General features: G+C 49.1%; 1 protein-coding gene across 2 annotated transcripts; it reads right to left on the reverse strand.

Annotated features, from left to right (window-relative positions):
- Window positions 1-1986: 1986 nt before the first annotated feature.
- On the reverse strand, window positions 1987-12014 carry SMARCD1 (SWI/SNF related BAF chromatin remodeling complex subunit D1). Of its 2 annotated transcripts, none has more exons than XM_030835099.2 (13): window positions 11777-12014; window positions 10937-11124; window positions 10608-10650; window positions 10389-10511; window positions 9780-9902; window positions 8595-8711; window positions 7202-7303; window positions 6749-6910; window positions 6571-6668; window positions 5203-5338; window positions 3482-3604; window positions 2257-2358; window positions 1987-2125 (listed from the first exon to the last, which is right to left on the reverse strand). In XM_030835099.2, the coding sequence occupies exons 1-13, from the start codon at window positions 11951-11953 to the stop codon at window positions 2072-2074; spliced, it is 1548 nt and encodes a 515-aa protein (XP_030690959.1). In that variant the 5' UTR covers window positions 11954-12014; the 3' UTR covers window positions 1987-2071. The 2 variants fall into 2 exon arrangements, with proteins under 2 accessions (XP_030690959.1, XP_060162504.1); XM_060306521.1 differs by lacking the exon at window positions 11777-12014 and adding an exon at window positions 11445-11668.
- Window positions 12015-12557: the final 543 nt, after the last annotated feature.

Consider the following 12557-nt stretch of genomic DNA (forward strand, 5'->3'; position numbering starts at 1 on the left):
AGGGACCACAGGTACCCAAGGACAGCACCCTCGAGCCAGCAGGTGCCCTGGGGAGTTCAGAAGGACAAGGGAGAGAATGGCAGTGCCACTGTCTTGTTAGAATCTTCCTTAACGGGAACTGAGGACAGGACTCTCAGATCCAGTGATGAAGCCCACTACTCCCAACCAGCACCTGGCCTGCTTGGAGCACTGGGGCTGACAGAACAAGCTCTAAGGTGAGAACCTGAGGTCCCCAGGGTAGAAATCTTGTTTTTCACCATATCCCCAGTGCCTAGAACCACAGCTGGCATACAGCAGGTGCTCAACAAATATCTGTCAAATAAAATGAACAAACACCATGAGCATGGCTAATGGTATCGAAGAAGAAAGCTCAGGGAAGAGCTCTCCATCAGTAGGTAGGGGGACCCATCCTTCAGAAGATTCTTTTATTAAAACTGGGTGACATCGATAAGGAGACAGTACAAAAAAAATTTTGGTCCATGAAAAAAACATAGTAATTCAATTAATAAAAAGTTATCTTCAGGGACACTGTGGAGGAGTGCTGAGCTTCCTTCTCATGGTTCCAGCCCCAGGGACAGAGGCTGTCTGTCCAGTGTCACTCTGGGGAGAACCTTTCAAGGGAGGGATGGGATAATGACAGAAGGGGAAGACAGCGAGGAAGTTCTGCTGTTCCCAGTGTGGGACAGTCAGGGATACAGGGCTGGGGCATGTGCTCGCAGAAGCCTGAGGAGGGGGTGGGGAAGCAGGGGCTTTGTCAGTTCTGCGGGTTTAGAGCCCATGCTGAACGGAATTCCCCCTCTGTGCCCAGCTGTCTCCCACCCTGCTGTGTTGAGTCTGCGAGCCTGGGACATGCTAACTCAGGGGTGATACAACCTGGAAGAAGAATTTGAGGCTCTCCTGGAAAGATGCAAAACCATCTCAGTTGCAAGGGGCCCAGATCACAAGGTCCTGCTGCTACCTGAGGGGTCTGAAGCTTTTGAGGGCAGGGGCTGGGTAGTCACAATCCTGTGAGGCAGGGAGAGGGAAGAGTCACAAACCCAACTCAGAGCTATTCTCCAGCCCTAGGCGCTTTCACTCCTCAGTGCCCTAGAAGTCACCAGTGGGTGTCAACTGGGCAGACAAGGGACAGGAAGACAGGGATGGCCCAGGGCTTTTACCCGTTTGATTTTAGGCCTGTTTCTCCATGAAAGGATGGGGGAGGCAGGGTGGAATGAATGAATGAGTCACACCTCCAAGCAACAGCAGGAAAGAACAGCCTCTGCCAGCAATGACAGTACCCTAGGTGAGGGCCCTTGGGGCTCTGACAGGGAAAGGCAAGATTCCCCCACTCAAATGCCCTGGGTTAGGACAGGTAGGAGGGAATCCTAAGAAGCAGCTACAGGGAGTGTGGTGAGAGGGAGCAATACTAAGAGAACAAACTCCAATACTGATGTGGACCCCCTACGAGGGAGTAAGAGAAGCACTGAGTCAGCAGGCCAATCCAGAGGGCTGCGGACTGACCTGGGGCTCAGTGGAGCCCAAGAACCAGGATTCCTCTAGTGCTAGAGGGCAACAAGTGAAGGGACAGTTTGCTCCAAACCTGTGGAGGGAAGGTAGGAAACTGGATTCTATTATCAGGAAAGCCGAGATCAACTAGCTTATAGAGTGCCCCCAGGCCTGAGTCTCGGAGAAGGGGCTAAAGCTCCCACCTCCTGGGTCTCCGAAGGGCAGGATCAGTGTAGCTGGTCCCCTTGAAGACCACTTGGCCTTAGGCCCAATCCATTCAATGCACTGATTACCACTACGGGTTCTCTCTCTCTAATACTATCTAGAGGTCCTATGCAGACCAGGGGAGGGTACAGGCACATGGGAACTTTGTGGGGCAAAGGGAAGCTGGGGGTAGGAAGGGATGGGGTGGGAGAAGAAGAGGGTAACAGGTATCATGTGAGACCCTCTTCATTCTGGTGTTGTCCTAGAACCAACAGCATCCCCTGGAAGGCCCCAAGCAAGACCAAGGCAGGTGCTATGAGGCAGGCAGCACAGGGCCCCAATAAAGAAATCGGTGCAGCCAATCAGGGCTGTGGGAGAAGCCCTATGTGTTTCGGATTCCCAGGGCTTGCTCTAATTCTTGTCGTCTCTGCTGCACCTAAGGAGAAAATAGTGGAGGGAGCGGAAGATGAGACAAACCAGAAGCTGGTACCTAACACCACTGACCCCCATCAAGGGTGCAGACCCCCTGCCTTTTGTCAGTTTCTCCTGTGCACCCCAGGTGCCTACCTTGGAGTAGAAGTATCGGCACACGGCCTCCTGTGCCCAAGGCTGGAAGTAGAACTCAGCTCGGCGCTCTTCCTCTGGGTTACCCACCACATCAGTCATGGTCTGAGGGAGATGGGAGGGGGAAGACACAGAAGAGACTGGTTTCCTTTCTTGCATCTGTTATGGACTGAATTGTATCCCCTAAAAGATGTTGAAATCCTAGCCCTCCCAGTACCTGTGAATGTGACCTTATCTGGGAATAGGGTCTCTGCAGATGATCAAGCTAAGATAAGGTCATTAGGGTGGGCCTAATCCAGTATGATTGGTGTCCTTATAAAAGAGGAAACTTAAGACACAGAGACAGACATGCAGAGAGGAAAGATGATATGAAGACACATGGAGAACACCATCTGCAAACCAAGGATTGCCTGAAGCTACCACAAGCTAGGAGAGAGGCCTGGAACAGACTCTCCCTCCCAGCCCTCAGAAGGAACCAAACCCTGCTGACAACTTGATTTCAGACTCTAGCCTCCAGAACCATGAGACAATACCGTTTCCCTTGTTTAAGCCACTCAGCTTGTGGTACTTTACTATGGCGGCCCTAGCAAACCACTAAAACAACACCCAAAGTCGCCTCTGCTGTCAACAAGTCATTCCCTTGTTCAGGGATCCTTTCAGGCACCCCCTGTCCCTTGCTCCTCTTCTCGGGCTACCTGCAGTCAATCACCACAGAACAGGCGAGCACTGAGGACACATCTCACACATTCTGCGCTCTTTCCTACCTTCCTGCCTGAGCTTCTGGCGCTCCCCTCTCTGGGATATAACTCAAATCCCAAATTCTCCATGAAGCCTTCCCTAGCTATTCTAGCCTCATCAATCTCCGTTCTCCTTTGTATTACCTTTTTGATACTGGTGAGTTCCAATAATGTCTTACATGATTTACTACTTTTTAAATCACAGTAACATGGTTTCTCTGAACAGAATGTGTGCTACTTTGAAATAGATCAAGTTTTCCACTCTGTATCGCCTCCAATACGGTGCACAGTGACAGCACATAGTAAGTACTAGATAAACACTTGATGGTTCCACCTCCATTTCCCTACTTAATTGTAAAATGGGGCCTGGAACACACTAAAGAAAGTCTGGTCCCTCACTTCCCCCCGGCTCTCCATCTCATGCTACGGAAACAGAGCAAATGTATGCCTCACGGATCTAAGTCTCTTTACACCTGTCCCAGGTTCTTTACCTTGAGGTCCCGGCACTGGGACTGAAGCCAGTCATTGATGAAACCCTGAGGGTCTCTGGCAAAGCTCAGCATGAACTCTCGCTGGGTCTTCAGCTGATTGATAGTTTCTATCGTCTCATGGATCTGAAAGGAAGAAGGAAGCTCGTAACATTTTCACACTGGGGAAATGCAAAGTTAAATGGCAGGCAGTGTGTGACTTCTTGTGCCGCTACCAACCTAAGAACAGAGTGCAGCCCACAAATGGCACTGCTGCCCCACCTGCTCAGGCGCTCGGCATTCGCTTAGCAGGTGATATGCACCGTGTCTCTATACACCCCACGTGAGGGAAGTTTTCCTTTTAGTCTCCACAATGTCCACTGTGGATGAGGCTACATGCTAAATATTTAATCCACAGCATAAATGGGTCGTGAAACACTCTCAGGTAGAAAAGAAGTGGTACAGAGAGCTGTCTCAAAAGCTGTGGTCCGTGGGTTTTGTTCTTTGTCCTCTTCTCATTCTCTATACTCTTCCTGGCCGTTTCATCTACTTGTATGTCTTCCAGTACCACTGACAAGGTAATGAGTCCCCAGTCTGCAGACCAGAATCCATTTCCCAAACTCCAACCAATCCACCTGCTTGACATCTCAAGGCACCTTAAACTCTCCAAAACTAAATTCACTACCTTTCCCCAATACCTGCTTCTCCTCCTGTTCCCAATCTGAATAACTACAACTGTACACCTCAGCTGAAAACCTGAGGGTCATTGTAATGCCTCTTCTCCCTCACACCTCACCCCACTGTCTCCATCCAGTGTCCAAATCCCTGCAAATTCACCTTAACACCTTCCAAATCTACCTACTCATTTCCATCCTCACTGTCAGGACCGTAAGTTTAGGCCCTCGACACATCTCACAGGCATCACTGCACCAGCCACTTAACTGGGCTTCCTTCCTCCACATCTGCCCCCATTACAGTTCACTCCCCACCATCCTGCCAGTGATCATTCTAAATGCAAAGGGCACCAGGCCCTCCAGTTTTCAGGACAAAGTCTAAGCCAGTTTTCCCCGCAAAGCTGCTTCATGACGAGGATCCTGCTTCCTTATCCAGCTTCTTTTCCCCAGCACCCCGAGCTTTATCTAACACAGTAAGCAGCTTGTACTTCTTGAACATGCCAGGCTCTCTGCTCATCTTTGGGCCTTCATATACCCTGCTCCCTCTTTCTGGAATGGCCTCTGCCCCCCAAGCCCCTAAGCACCATCCTCCTTTCTCCCCTTTCATTGACTCCCATGTCGTCCTTCAAGATTTAGTTGAGGCATCAGCTCTTCCAGGAAGGCCTCCCTGTTCTCCTTTGTGTTCCCAGAGCCTTTCTGGCTTTACTTGCATGGACTATGTCTGATAATGGTATCGCTAATAACAATAGGAGCAGCAGCTGCCACTTGTTTTTATGTGCCAGATACAATGTCATGTCTTTGCATACACTGTCTCATTTAATCCTCATAGCAACCTTATAAAAATACGTATTATGGTCTCTATTTCGCAGATCAGAAACTGAGGCTCAAAGCTATTAAGAGGTATAGCCAAGGATCAGAACTCATGTGTGTCTGGCTCCAACCAGCACCAAACAGAGTGCCTAGCATTTACTGGGTGGCAGTACATTTTGAATGAATATCAAGAATCAAAAGAAGCCAAGAAGCTGTGACAGAGGGCTGGTGGCACCCAACTACCCAGGGCATGGTCCCTACCTTGTTGTCTAGAGTAGCAATCTCCTGCTGGCTGGCAGTAGACAGCAGAAAAGAATTCATCTGGGTCTTCAAGGTATCATCCACTTCCACATCAATGTCATAACAAGCTGTCTTTTTCTGATCATTCGGGTCAACACTGGGGAGGAAACCAAAGGGGCCTGGTAAAGGGCTTGTCCCCTAAGACCTAATTACACAGGGTCAAAAAGATGGTCTAAGACTGAAGGGCAAGGAGCTGACTGCAAAAGGGCATAAGAGACCTCTTCGGTGTGACGGAAAGGTTCTGTACGTTCCTTGTGGTGACAGCTACAGGATGTATACATTTGCCAAAAATCATCAAATTTTATTTTAAGTGGGTGTAATATATTGCATATAAACCTCAACAGAGTTAATTTTTTTTAAAAACTCAATGGTAAAAATTCAAATGTTACAAAAGATATCCAATGAAAAGTAAGTTTCTCCCTCCCCACAAGGAGACCATCACTACAGTATCTTCTGTATCTTTCCCCCTATTAAACTAAAATTGACCCTGAAAATGAATTCAAATAAAACACATACCACGCAAAATAAAAAGTGGCCTAACTTTAAGCCCATGAATACGGGACAAACTAGCTTCTACTGACCCAGTGTATAGGTTGTAGGAGTTACTATTGGCTGAGTGATGATGGTTCAGGGTCTAACGAAAGGAAGGCTAATTAATAAGGAATAAGGGAAAGAAGGCAAAGACTACATCCAGCCAGAAGACATGCTGCTTTGAGGAGAAGGTGCCTTCCTTCACTCCATATCTGCCTAGAGATGCCCTGCTCATCCATCTTCTGAGCAGAAAGCAGATGGAGGTAATGGAGTTGGAGTCTCAGCTTGGAATGTCCTACCACCCAGAGAAAAGACAGTAGCTCATCAGTGATGAGCTGGTAAATGTCTAATAACTGATTCTCCAAAAGAGAAGAAGAACAAGAACAAGAACAAGAAGCCCTAACTTGTAGCATTTGCTGATTTCTGTGTTTTAAATATTCTCGACATGATTGATTTCAAGATGCCAACATTACATCACTGATCAAGGAGCTGGGAAGGGATGTGCAGTAGCACATCATTAGATGGTATTTCCACCATACAGACACAACAGACAGAAGTAACCTCGATAATACAAACACCAGTAAACTAATATAATAATTCAGAGATGATGAATTTTTGACTATATATTACCCTTATTTCTAATATAATGTATTTAACTGCAAGTTTGTATAATTTAACCTTAAATAACGACTGTGTTTAACAACCTGCTTGCAAAATCCCTGAAGATTTTGAGAACTGACTTGTGCAGCTGGTGCAAGCCAGCTCCAGCACACCACTGCCTTGCACACACATGCTTACCTGATGACATGATTAATGATGATGGGCTCTGGTGGCATAAGCAAGGCGTGGAGCCGTTGGGGGATCTCTGAAAACTTCATACGCTGAGACTCAAAGATCTGCGGGAAAGAGGAGAAGCAGCTAAGAGCACAATTAGTGCTCCAGTGGACTTGAGCAAAAGAATGGGTCCTTTTCTTACCTGCTGGAGGTACTTGTCACAGATGACAAACTCCCGCTCGTGTGGGTCCTGGAGCTTATGCGTCTTGATATATTGCCACAGTGCTTGAATGATCACTGGACGGGTCTGGGTGTGGATGCCCAGCAGCCGAGCCAGACGAGGGTCTAATTTAAACTGAGGAGGCTACAGAGAACCAAAGAGTTTGGGATGAAGCTAATGAGCTGAGTCTATGTGCATTATGAGGTGCCTGGCATGGCCATACATTCAAGCCAGTCAACAGGCATTAATGCGGTGCTTTCCCTGGGGCAGAAGAACACTAACAGGAACTCAGAAATGACCAAGACCCTATCCCTATATTTAGGGAGGCAACAGTCTGGCGGCAAATTACCCACAACTAGACTTAAACCTTTAAATGTCAGACTGCTGATGGGATGTGGCTGTGAAAGCTGGACCCCCTCACATCACACAGAATACCTGGTAATCCAGCATCAGCAGGACAGTACACCGTACATTCACGTCTCCTGGCCGCTTCACCTGGAAGCCATCTGTCTCCTGGGTAGTGGCGGTCCTGTGCCACTACAGAGAGGAAGATGTCAGGGGGTGCTCTCCCAGAGGAAGAGCTGGAGTGGGAGGGAAGAGCTTCTGTAATGACTGAATATTCAACTTTGATTACTGAAGCTACTGGAGAAGAGCAACAGCATGAGACATTTTAAAAAACTGCACATGACTTTGGGATTCCTGTCTATAAGTCGATTGACTTTTTCATTATGACTGCTCAGGGTCACATTTAAATTAGCCTGATCTTTCAGTGATAATTTTATCCACAAAAATGGATAATATACATGTGTATAGTAAAATAACATAGCTATCATCGATTGGGTACTTACTATGTGCAGGAGTATTCTAAGACATTTACTTGGATTATCACATTTAATCCCCAAAACACCCATACGAGATAGGCACCATTAAACCTATTCTACAGATGAGAAAACTAATGTTTAGAAGAGTGAAGTAAGCTGCCTAACGTCAACAGCCAATAAGTGGTGGAGCTGCTATCTGAGCTCTGGTGTGTCAGATTCTACAGTCCACGTTCTTAGCCACCATGCTCTACTGCTATAAAGTTAAGTTCAATATATTTACAAATTTCTATTGATTCTATGACTTACTTCCCTTATTAGATGGTAAAGACCTTCCCATGTCTCTTAGTGGTTGAGGTTAAGGGGCTGCAGCTACACTGGCAAAGAAAGGAGCAGGTTAAGTTCACCTGGAGCCCTGGACTGTCTTATTCTGGTTTTGACTATATCCCAAAGAATACTGTTGCTGACATAGTCTTCAGAACACTATGTAACCAGGCATTACCATAAAAAATTTCTGATGATTTGGAATGTGAATCTAAACAGAGCAGGAACCCAAAGCAAGTCCCAGATCTGTAAAAGTAGCCTTGGCACAAGGACTAGAACCCTTAGTTAACCCCCTTAATCACAGCACTTGTCACCAGGAAAAAGGTTGAATGGTGTGTGGATAACTACATCTCACCATTTTTAATAAGCAAGATGCAGAGATGGCTTGGCATCTGTAAGACGCCTCCATCAGAATCTCCCTTGAAAGTGGGGGCAGCAACCAAGATAGTAAAATTTAAAAGGTGGGACAAGTCAGACTGCAAAAGCTCTTGGGTCCAAACAGTACCAGAACTGAACAGCTAGTGCCACCTGGAGGCCAACGTGCAAACTGCGTTGGAGGAATTGTACACCTGGGGTAACCCTTTATTCATACCTTCCCCTTTCCCTAGACATTAATGTTTGGCTCCCAAGTCCATCATCCTCCAGTCATAAAGTCAAAGCAAAGCCTAGAGGACAGAACTACTCACTTCCACCAGATGGTTATCTGGCCCATACAGGTCTTTGTCCAGTTCGATCACCAAGGACTTAAAAAAAGAAGAGAACTTCCTCTTTTGTTTGGTGGCATCATATTTGGACAAGGCTGACTAGAGGAGAGAGAGGAGAGGTCACGTTAGAAAAGGCCAGAAGAAATTCCCCAAAACAAAGTCCCATAATAAAGGAACCCACAAAAGCAATGGGAAAAAAACTCAGAAATGTCTTCTGAGAACCTCTTAGGAGATGGCAAGGTAGCTGCCTGTGGATACTGAACAAGTCACAGTAGCAATGAACCCTGAAGAAGCAGCCTATAACACATACAGGGTGACTGACGTACCCACCTCATTTCCCCAAGGGAAATGGGGCAAGTTAAGCCAAACCTCTGCACATAATAAAGCGAGTCTAAACAGAGAAAAGTCTGACTCTACAGGGGAAATGAATCACAGGTAATAAAAAGCCAGAACAAAAACAGCTTTATTTGGATCACATGCCACCACCGGGAGATGGACCGGACCTATACAGAGAAAAAGGAGGCTCTGACACTCAGCCCTGGTTCTCCTGAAAAATGCATTCATGCTGGCTCGCCTGTGAACAGCTAAAAATAGAGAGCCAGAGAGTATAAGGAAATGGCAGGTGAGCTTCTCCAAGGAGCTTCTGGGGTGGGAAGTTTGGGGGCTATCACCAGTCAGCTGATGTTCCCATGAAGCAACGAAGAGCCTGTCAGAGAAATCTACCCCACGTAAACTGTGAAATGTCTCCAATGGAAGCTGGGAAGATGGAGATGCCACAGTGGAGATCGAGGACCTCAAGGACTCAGAGAGGAAAGCATGGCCCAAATGCTAAGTGCAAACTCACTTGGTTTTAAAAAAAAAAAAAAACTAACTGAAAAATCTGCAGATACTGCCAAGTCCAATGGCTAGCAGCATCAGGAAGGAGGTAAACAACAAATCAAATCCCACGACAATAAGGTTCTCGATATGATACCACAGAGGGGGCCAAGCCGTGGGAGCCAGAAACAAAGAACCATTGTATTTTAGTACAGGGAACACAGTGACCCTCTCCCTGCTGTTCCCAACAGGAGCCGTAAGCACCAGTCAGGCTTCCTGCCAACCAGACAATACTGCTTGTTCCCAGCAGCTCCCACCCTAAATGCCGACCACAGTGGACCTTGAACTCACATCCTCCAGGAGCCGTCCTTCTACCCGAAGCTCCCAGGAAGCCACCGTCCCTTCCCCATCCTCGGCATCTGACTTAGCCGGATTGAAAGTGTTAGAAATGAAAATTCGCAGCTTCCGTTTTTGCTGAGGAAGGCAGAAACAGGATTGATAGTGGGGCTTCAGTGGTTTGATGTTGAAGACAAGGGTCTCCCCAAACCTGAAAATGACTCCTAACAGACTGGCTTACTGTCTACCCAGTCCTTGGGGTGGGTGGATGGAGATTCCACCTAGAAGAAGAGTACAGGCCACTGGCCTGAGTGCAAGTGCATTCACCAGGATGTCAGATGGACGGAGTCATGCAAGCTGCCAGGTTCCCAAGGTGGCAGAGCAGTTGTAGCAAAAACACCAACAGGGTATATTTCTGGTGCAAGAAATATCAAAAGCCCCTCCCCCTTCGCTGTTCTGTTCTTATGCTTCTAATGTAATTCTCAGTTCGTAGGCAGAAGGGAGAGATGTAATTTAAATGCCAAGGAGAGCTGTGCTACGCCTTTGATTTCCCATCCCAAGCCTGCTGAAGGTTCCCGCGTCCTCTCCTTTGGCTCTCTGCCTTGCACTCTCCTGCGTTGTTACCTTGATGGGACGTTTCAAGGCCTCCTGGATATCTAGCCGTTTCCTCATGATAGTCTGGTCCAGTTTCCTTTCAAAAGCCAAGAGATCCATATAGGCCTGGGATTCTGGTACCAGTTCACGAATCTTAGGAGCAGAAAGATATCATTGGGATCTAGAGCTGACCACCTCTATTCTCAAGCTCAGCATACCTTCAAGAAGACCTATATAGCCTGGACTCACCCTTTGAGGTAGAATTTTGTCAGCCATCTTCTTTTTCTTTGCACTGTTTGGAATAAACACTCTTATCAGGATGGGATGGAACTAGCCAGAACATGAAGACAGGCTGTCCACACCTCCGTTTATAGTGAAGTGAAGGAACTGCAAAGCCTGTCTCAAGTCAGACACCCCCATCCCCCAAAAACGCAAAGAATTTTCAAGAATGAGCACCGTCTGCTGACACAGCACCACCACTTCTTGGTTGAGGGACTCCCACCACCTGCATCCTCACAGGCCTCCTTCCTCCCTCCCTCCCTCCCTCCCTCCCTCCCTCCACCCTGGGGTCATCTTACTTGTGGTTCCGATTTTGGACCGCCTGCTGCTGGACCTGCTGGATCTGCTGAGGCGCAGGTCTCTTGCGGGACTGGTCCATCCCTGACTGGGCCAGGCCAGGTCGGACTGAAGGGTTCCCCCCATAGCCAGGGGGTCCCATGGAAGGTCCCTGAGGTGTCATTCGGCTGCCTGGTAGCATACCTGGTCTCTATACAGGGGAGAGGACCCAGAGATGTCATCGCTTCCCCTGCAAACCCCACCAAGAAAGGCAAAGTGGGGGAGGCCTGAGTTCTTTGAATGAAACAAGGCTGAGGGGGTGGGGTGGAGCACAGTGGTGGGCTGGGAGGAGAGCCCTCTATCTCTGTGAAATCTAGATAACTGGAGCTTCCTCAAATATAGCCCCAAAGCTAAGACAGCTAGATTACACTCAAATTCTCCCCAGTCTATTTTGTATCTGGCGCATTGGACATCTCTAATTCCACATTTGCTCAGAGAGTACTGCCAGCTACTGTCTCCTCAGAAGCTGACCTCAATTTGCCAGCTACACCTTCTGTGTTCCTCTGGGCGCTGGAGCTGCCTAGGCCCTTTTGCACACAAGCTCTCACAGGCCCATGCTTCGCCCCACTTCTTCGTCCACCCTGGTTGTACACCCTGACTCCCCAAGAAAACAATGCCCCTGGTAGCAGATGAGGATGCTAATTGCCTCCCTTCCCTTCCCCGCACTACCTCCCTGCACCCCAACTCACGGCCCGAATCCCTCCCAGGCGAGTCCCTCCTACTCCTCCCCCCACCCCTGTCACTCCCAGGCCCCCGCACGGCCCCGCCCCCGTCCAGCGCGCCCCTCCTCCTGCCGCACTCACCGGATAGGCCGCTCCGGGCATCGGGGAGCGGTACAGCCCTTGACCCGGCGCCGGGCCCATTCGCACCGGAGGCCCCGGAGTCCCGCCCGGAGCCAGGGCAGCCGCCGCGCCCGCCCCTCCTGAAGCTCCGGCGCCGCCGCTCGGAGCCACAGACTGGAAACCCGCCCGGGCCGCCATCTTTCCCGGAGCCGCTGCTGCAGCTGCACAAAGAACCGGAACCGGAACTCCCCCCGCCCCCCGCGCGCCCCCCGCGCCCCCCGCGCGCCCGCCCGTCCGCCCGGCCGGCCCGCCGGCACGGGAGGCTCGGGGCAGCGAGACTGTGGGCTAGGGGGAGGGGGGGGACAAGCGGAAAAGGCGTGTGACCACTCCCTCCAGCCTTCACGGTCCGGGAGGGGAAAACCATAGAGAGGAGCTCTGGGATAGAGAGGCCCTGCGAGCGGGCGCCCCCAGGCCGACGGAGGAAGACAAGGATCTGGAAAGGGGGACCACAGCTCAGGGTGATGGAGTAACTGCTTCATCTTGGCGCAATGCGTTTAACTTTACAAAGCGCTGATTTTCCTTTCCTTCTCTTCCTGCTCTAAGCCCAGCGCGCTGAAGAGGAGTATGCACTGTTTACTCCATTTTACAAACAGGAGAGATGAACTCAGAGAGTAAATAACTTGGCAAAGTCAACCAAGAAGTTAGCAGTAGAAGTCGAAACATAGAATCCAGATCTTCTGGTTGATAGTCCGGGGCTCATTCCATAGATAAAGTGCCTCAATAACTACCTCACGTTCGAACT

The sequence above is a fragment of the Globicephala melas genome, chromosome 10 (assembly GCF_963455315.2).
Source record: "Globicephala melas chromosome 10, mGloMel1.2, whole genome shotgun sequence".
Classification (NCBI taxonomy): Eukaryota; Metazoa; Chordata; class Mammalia; order Artiodactyla; family Delphinidae; genus Globicephala; species Globicephala melas.

Coding starts and splice junctions, on each gene's coding strand:
- SMARCD1 (XM_030835099.2), bottom strand. CDS start 11,953: ATGGCGGCCCGGGCGGGTTTCCAGTCTGTGGCTCCGAGCGGCGGCGCC. Junction 11,125..11,776: donor TGCCCGGAGCGGCCTATCCG/GTGAGTGCGGCA, acceptor TCCCCTGTATAG/AGACCAGGTATGCTACCAGG. Junction 10,651..10,936: donor GTCCAAAATCGGAACCACAA/GTAAGATGACCC, acceptor TATTCCAAACAG/TGCAAAGAAAAAGAAGATGG.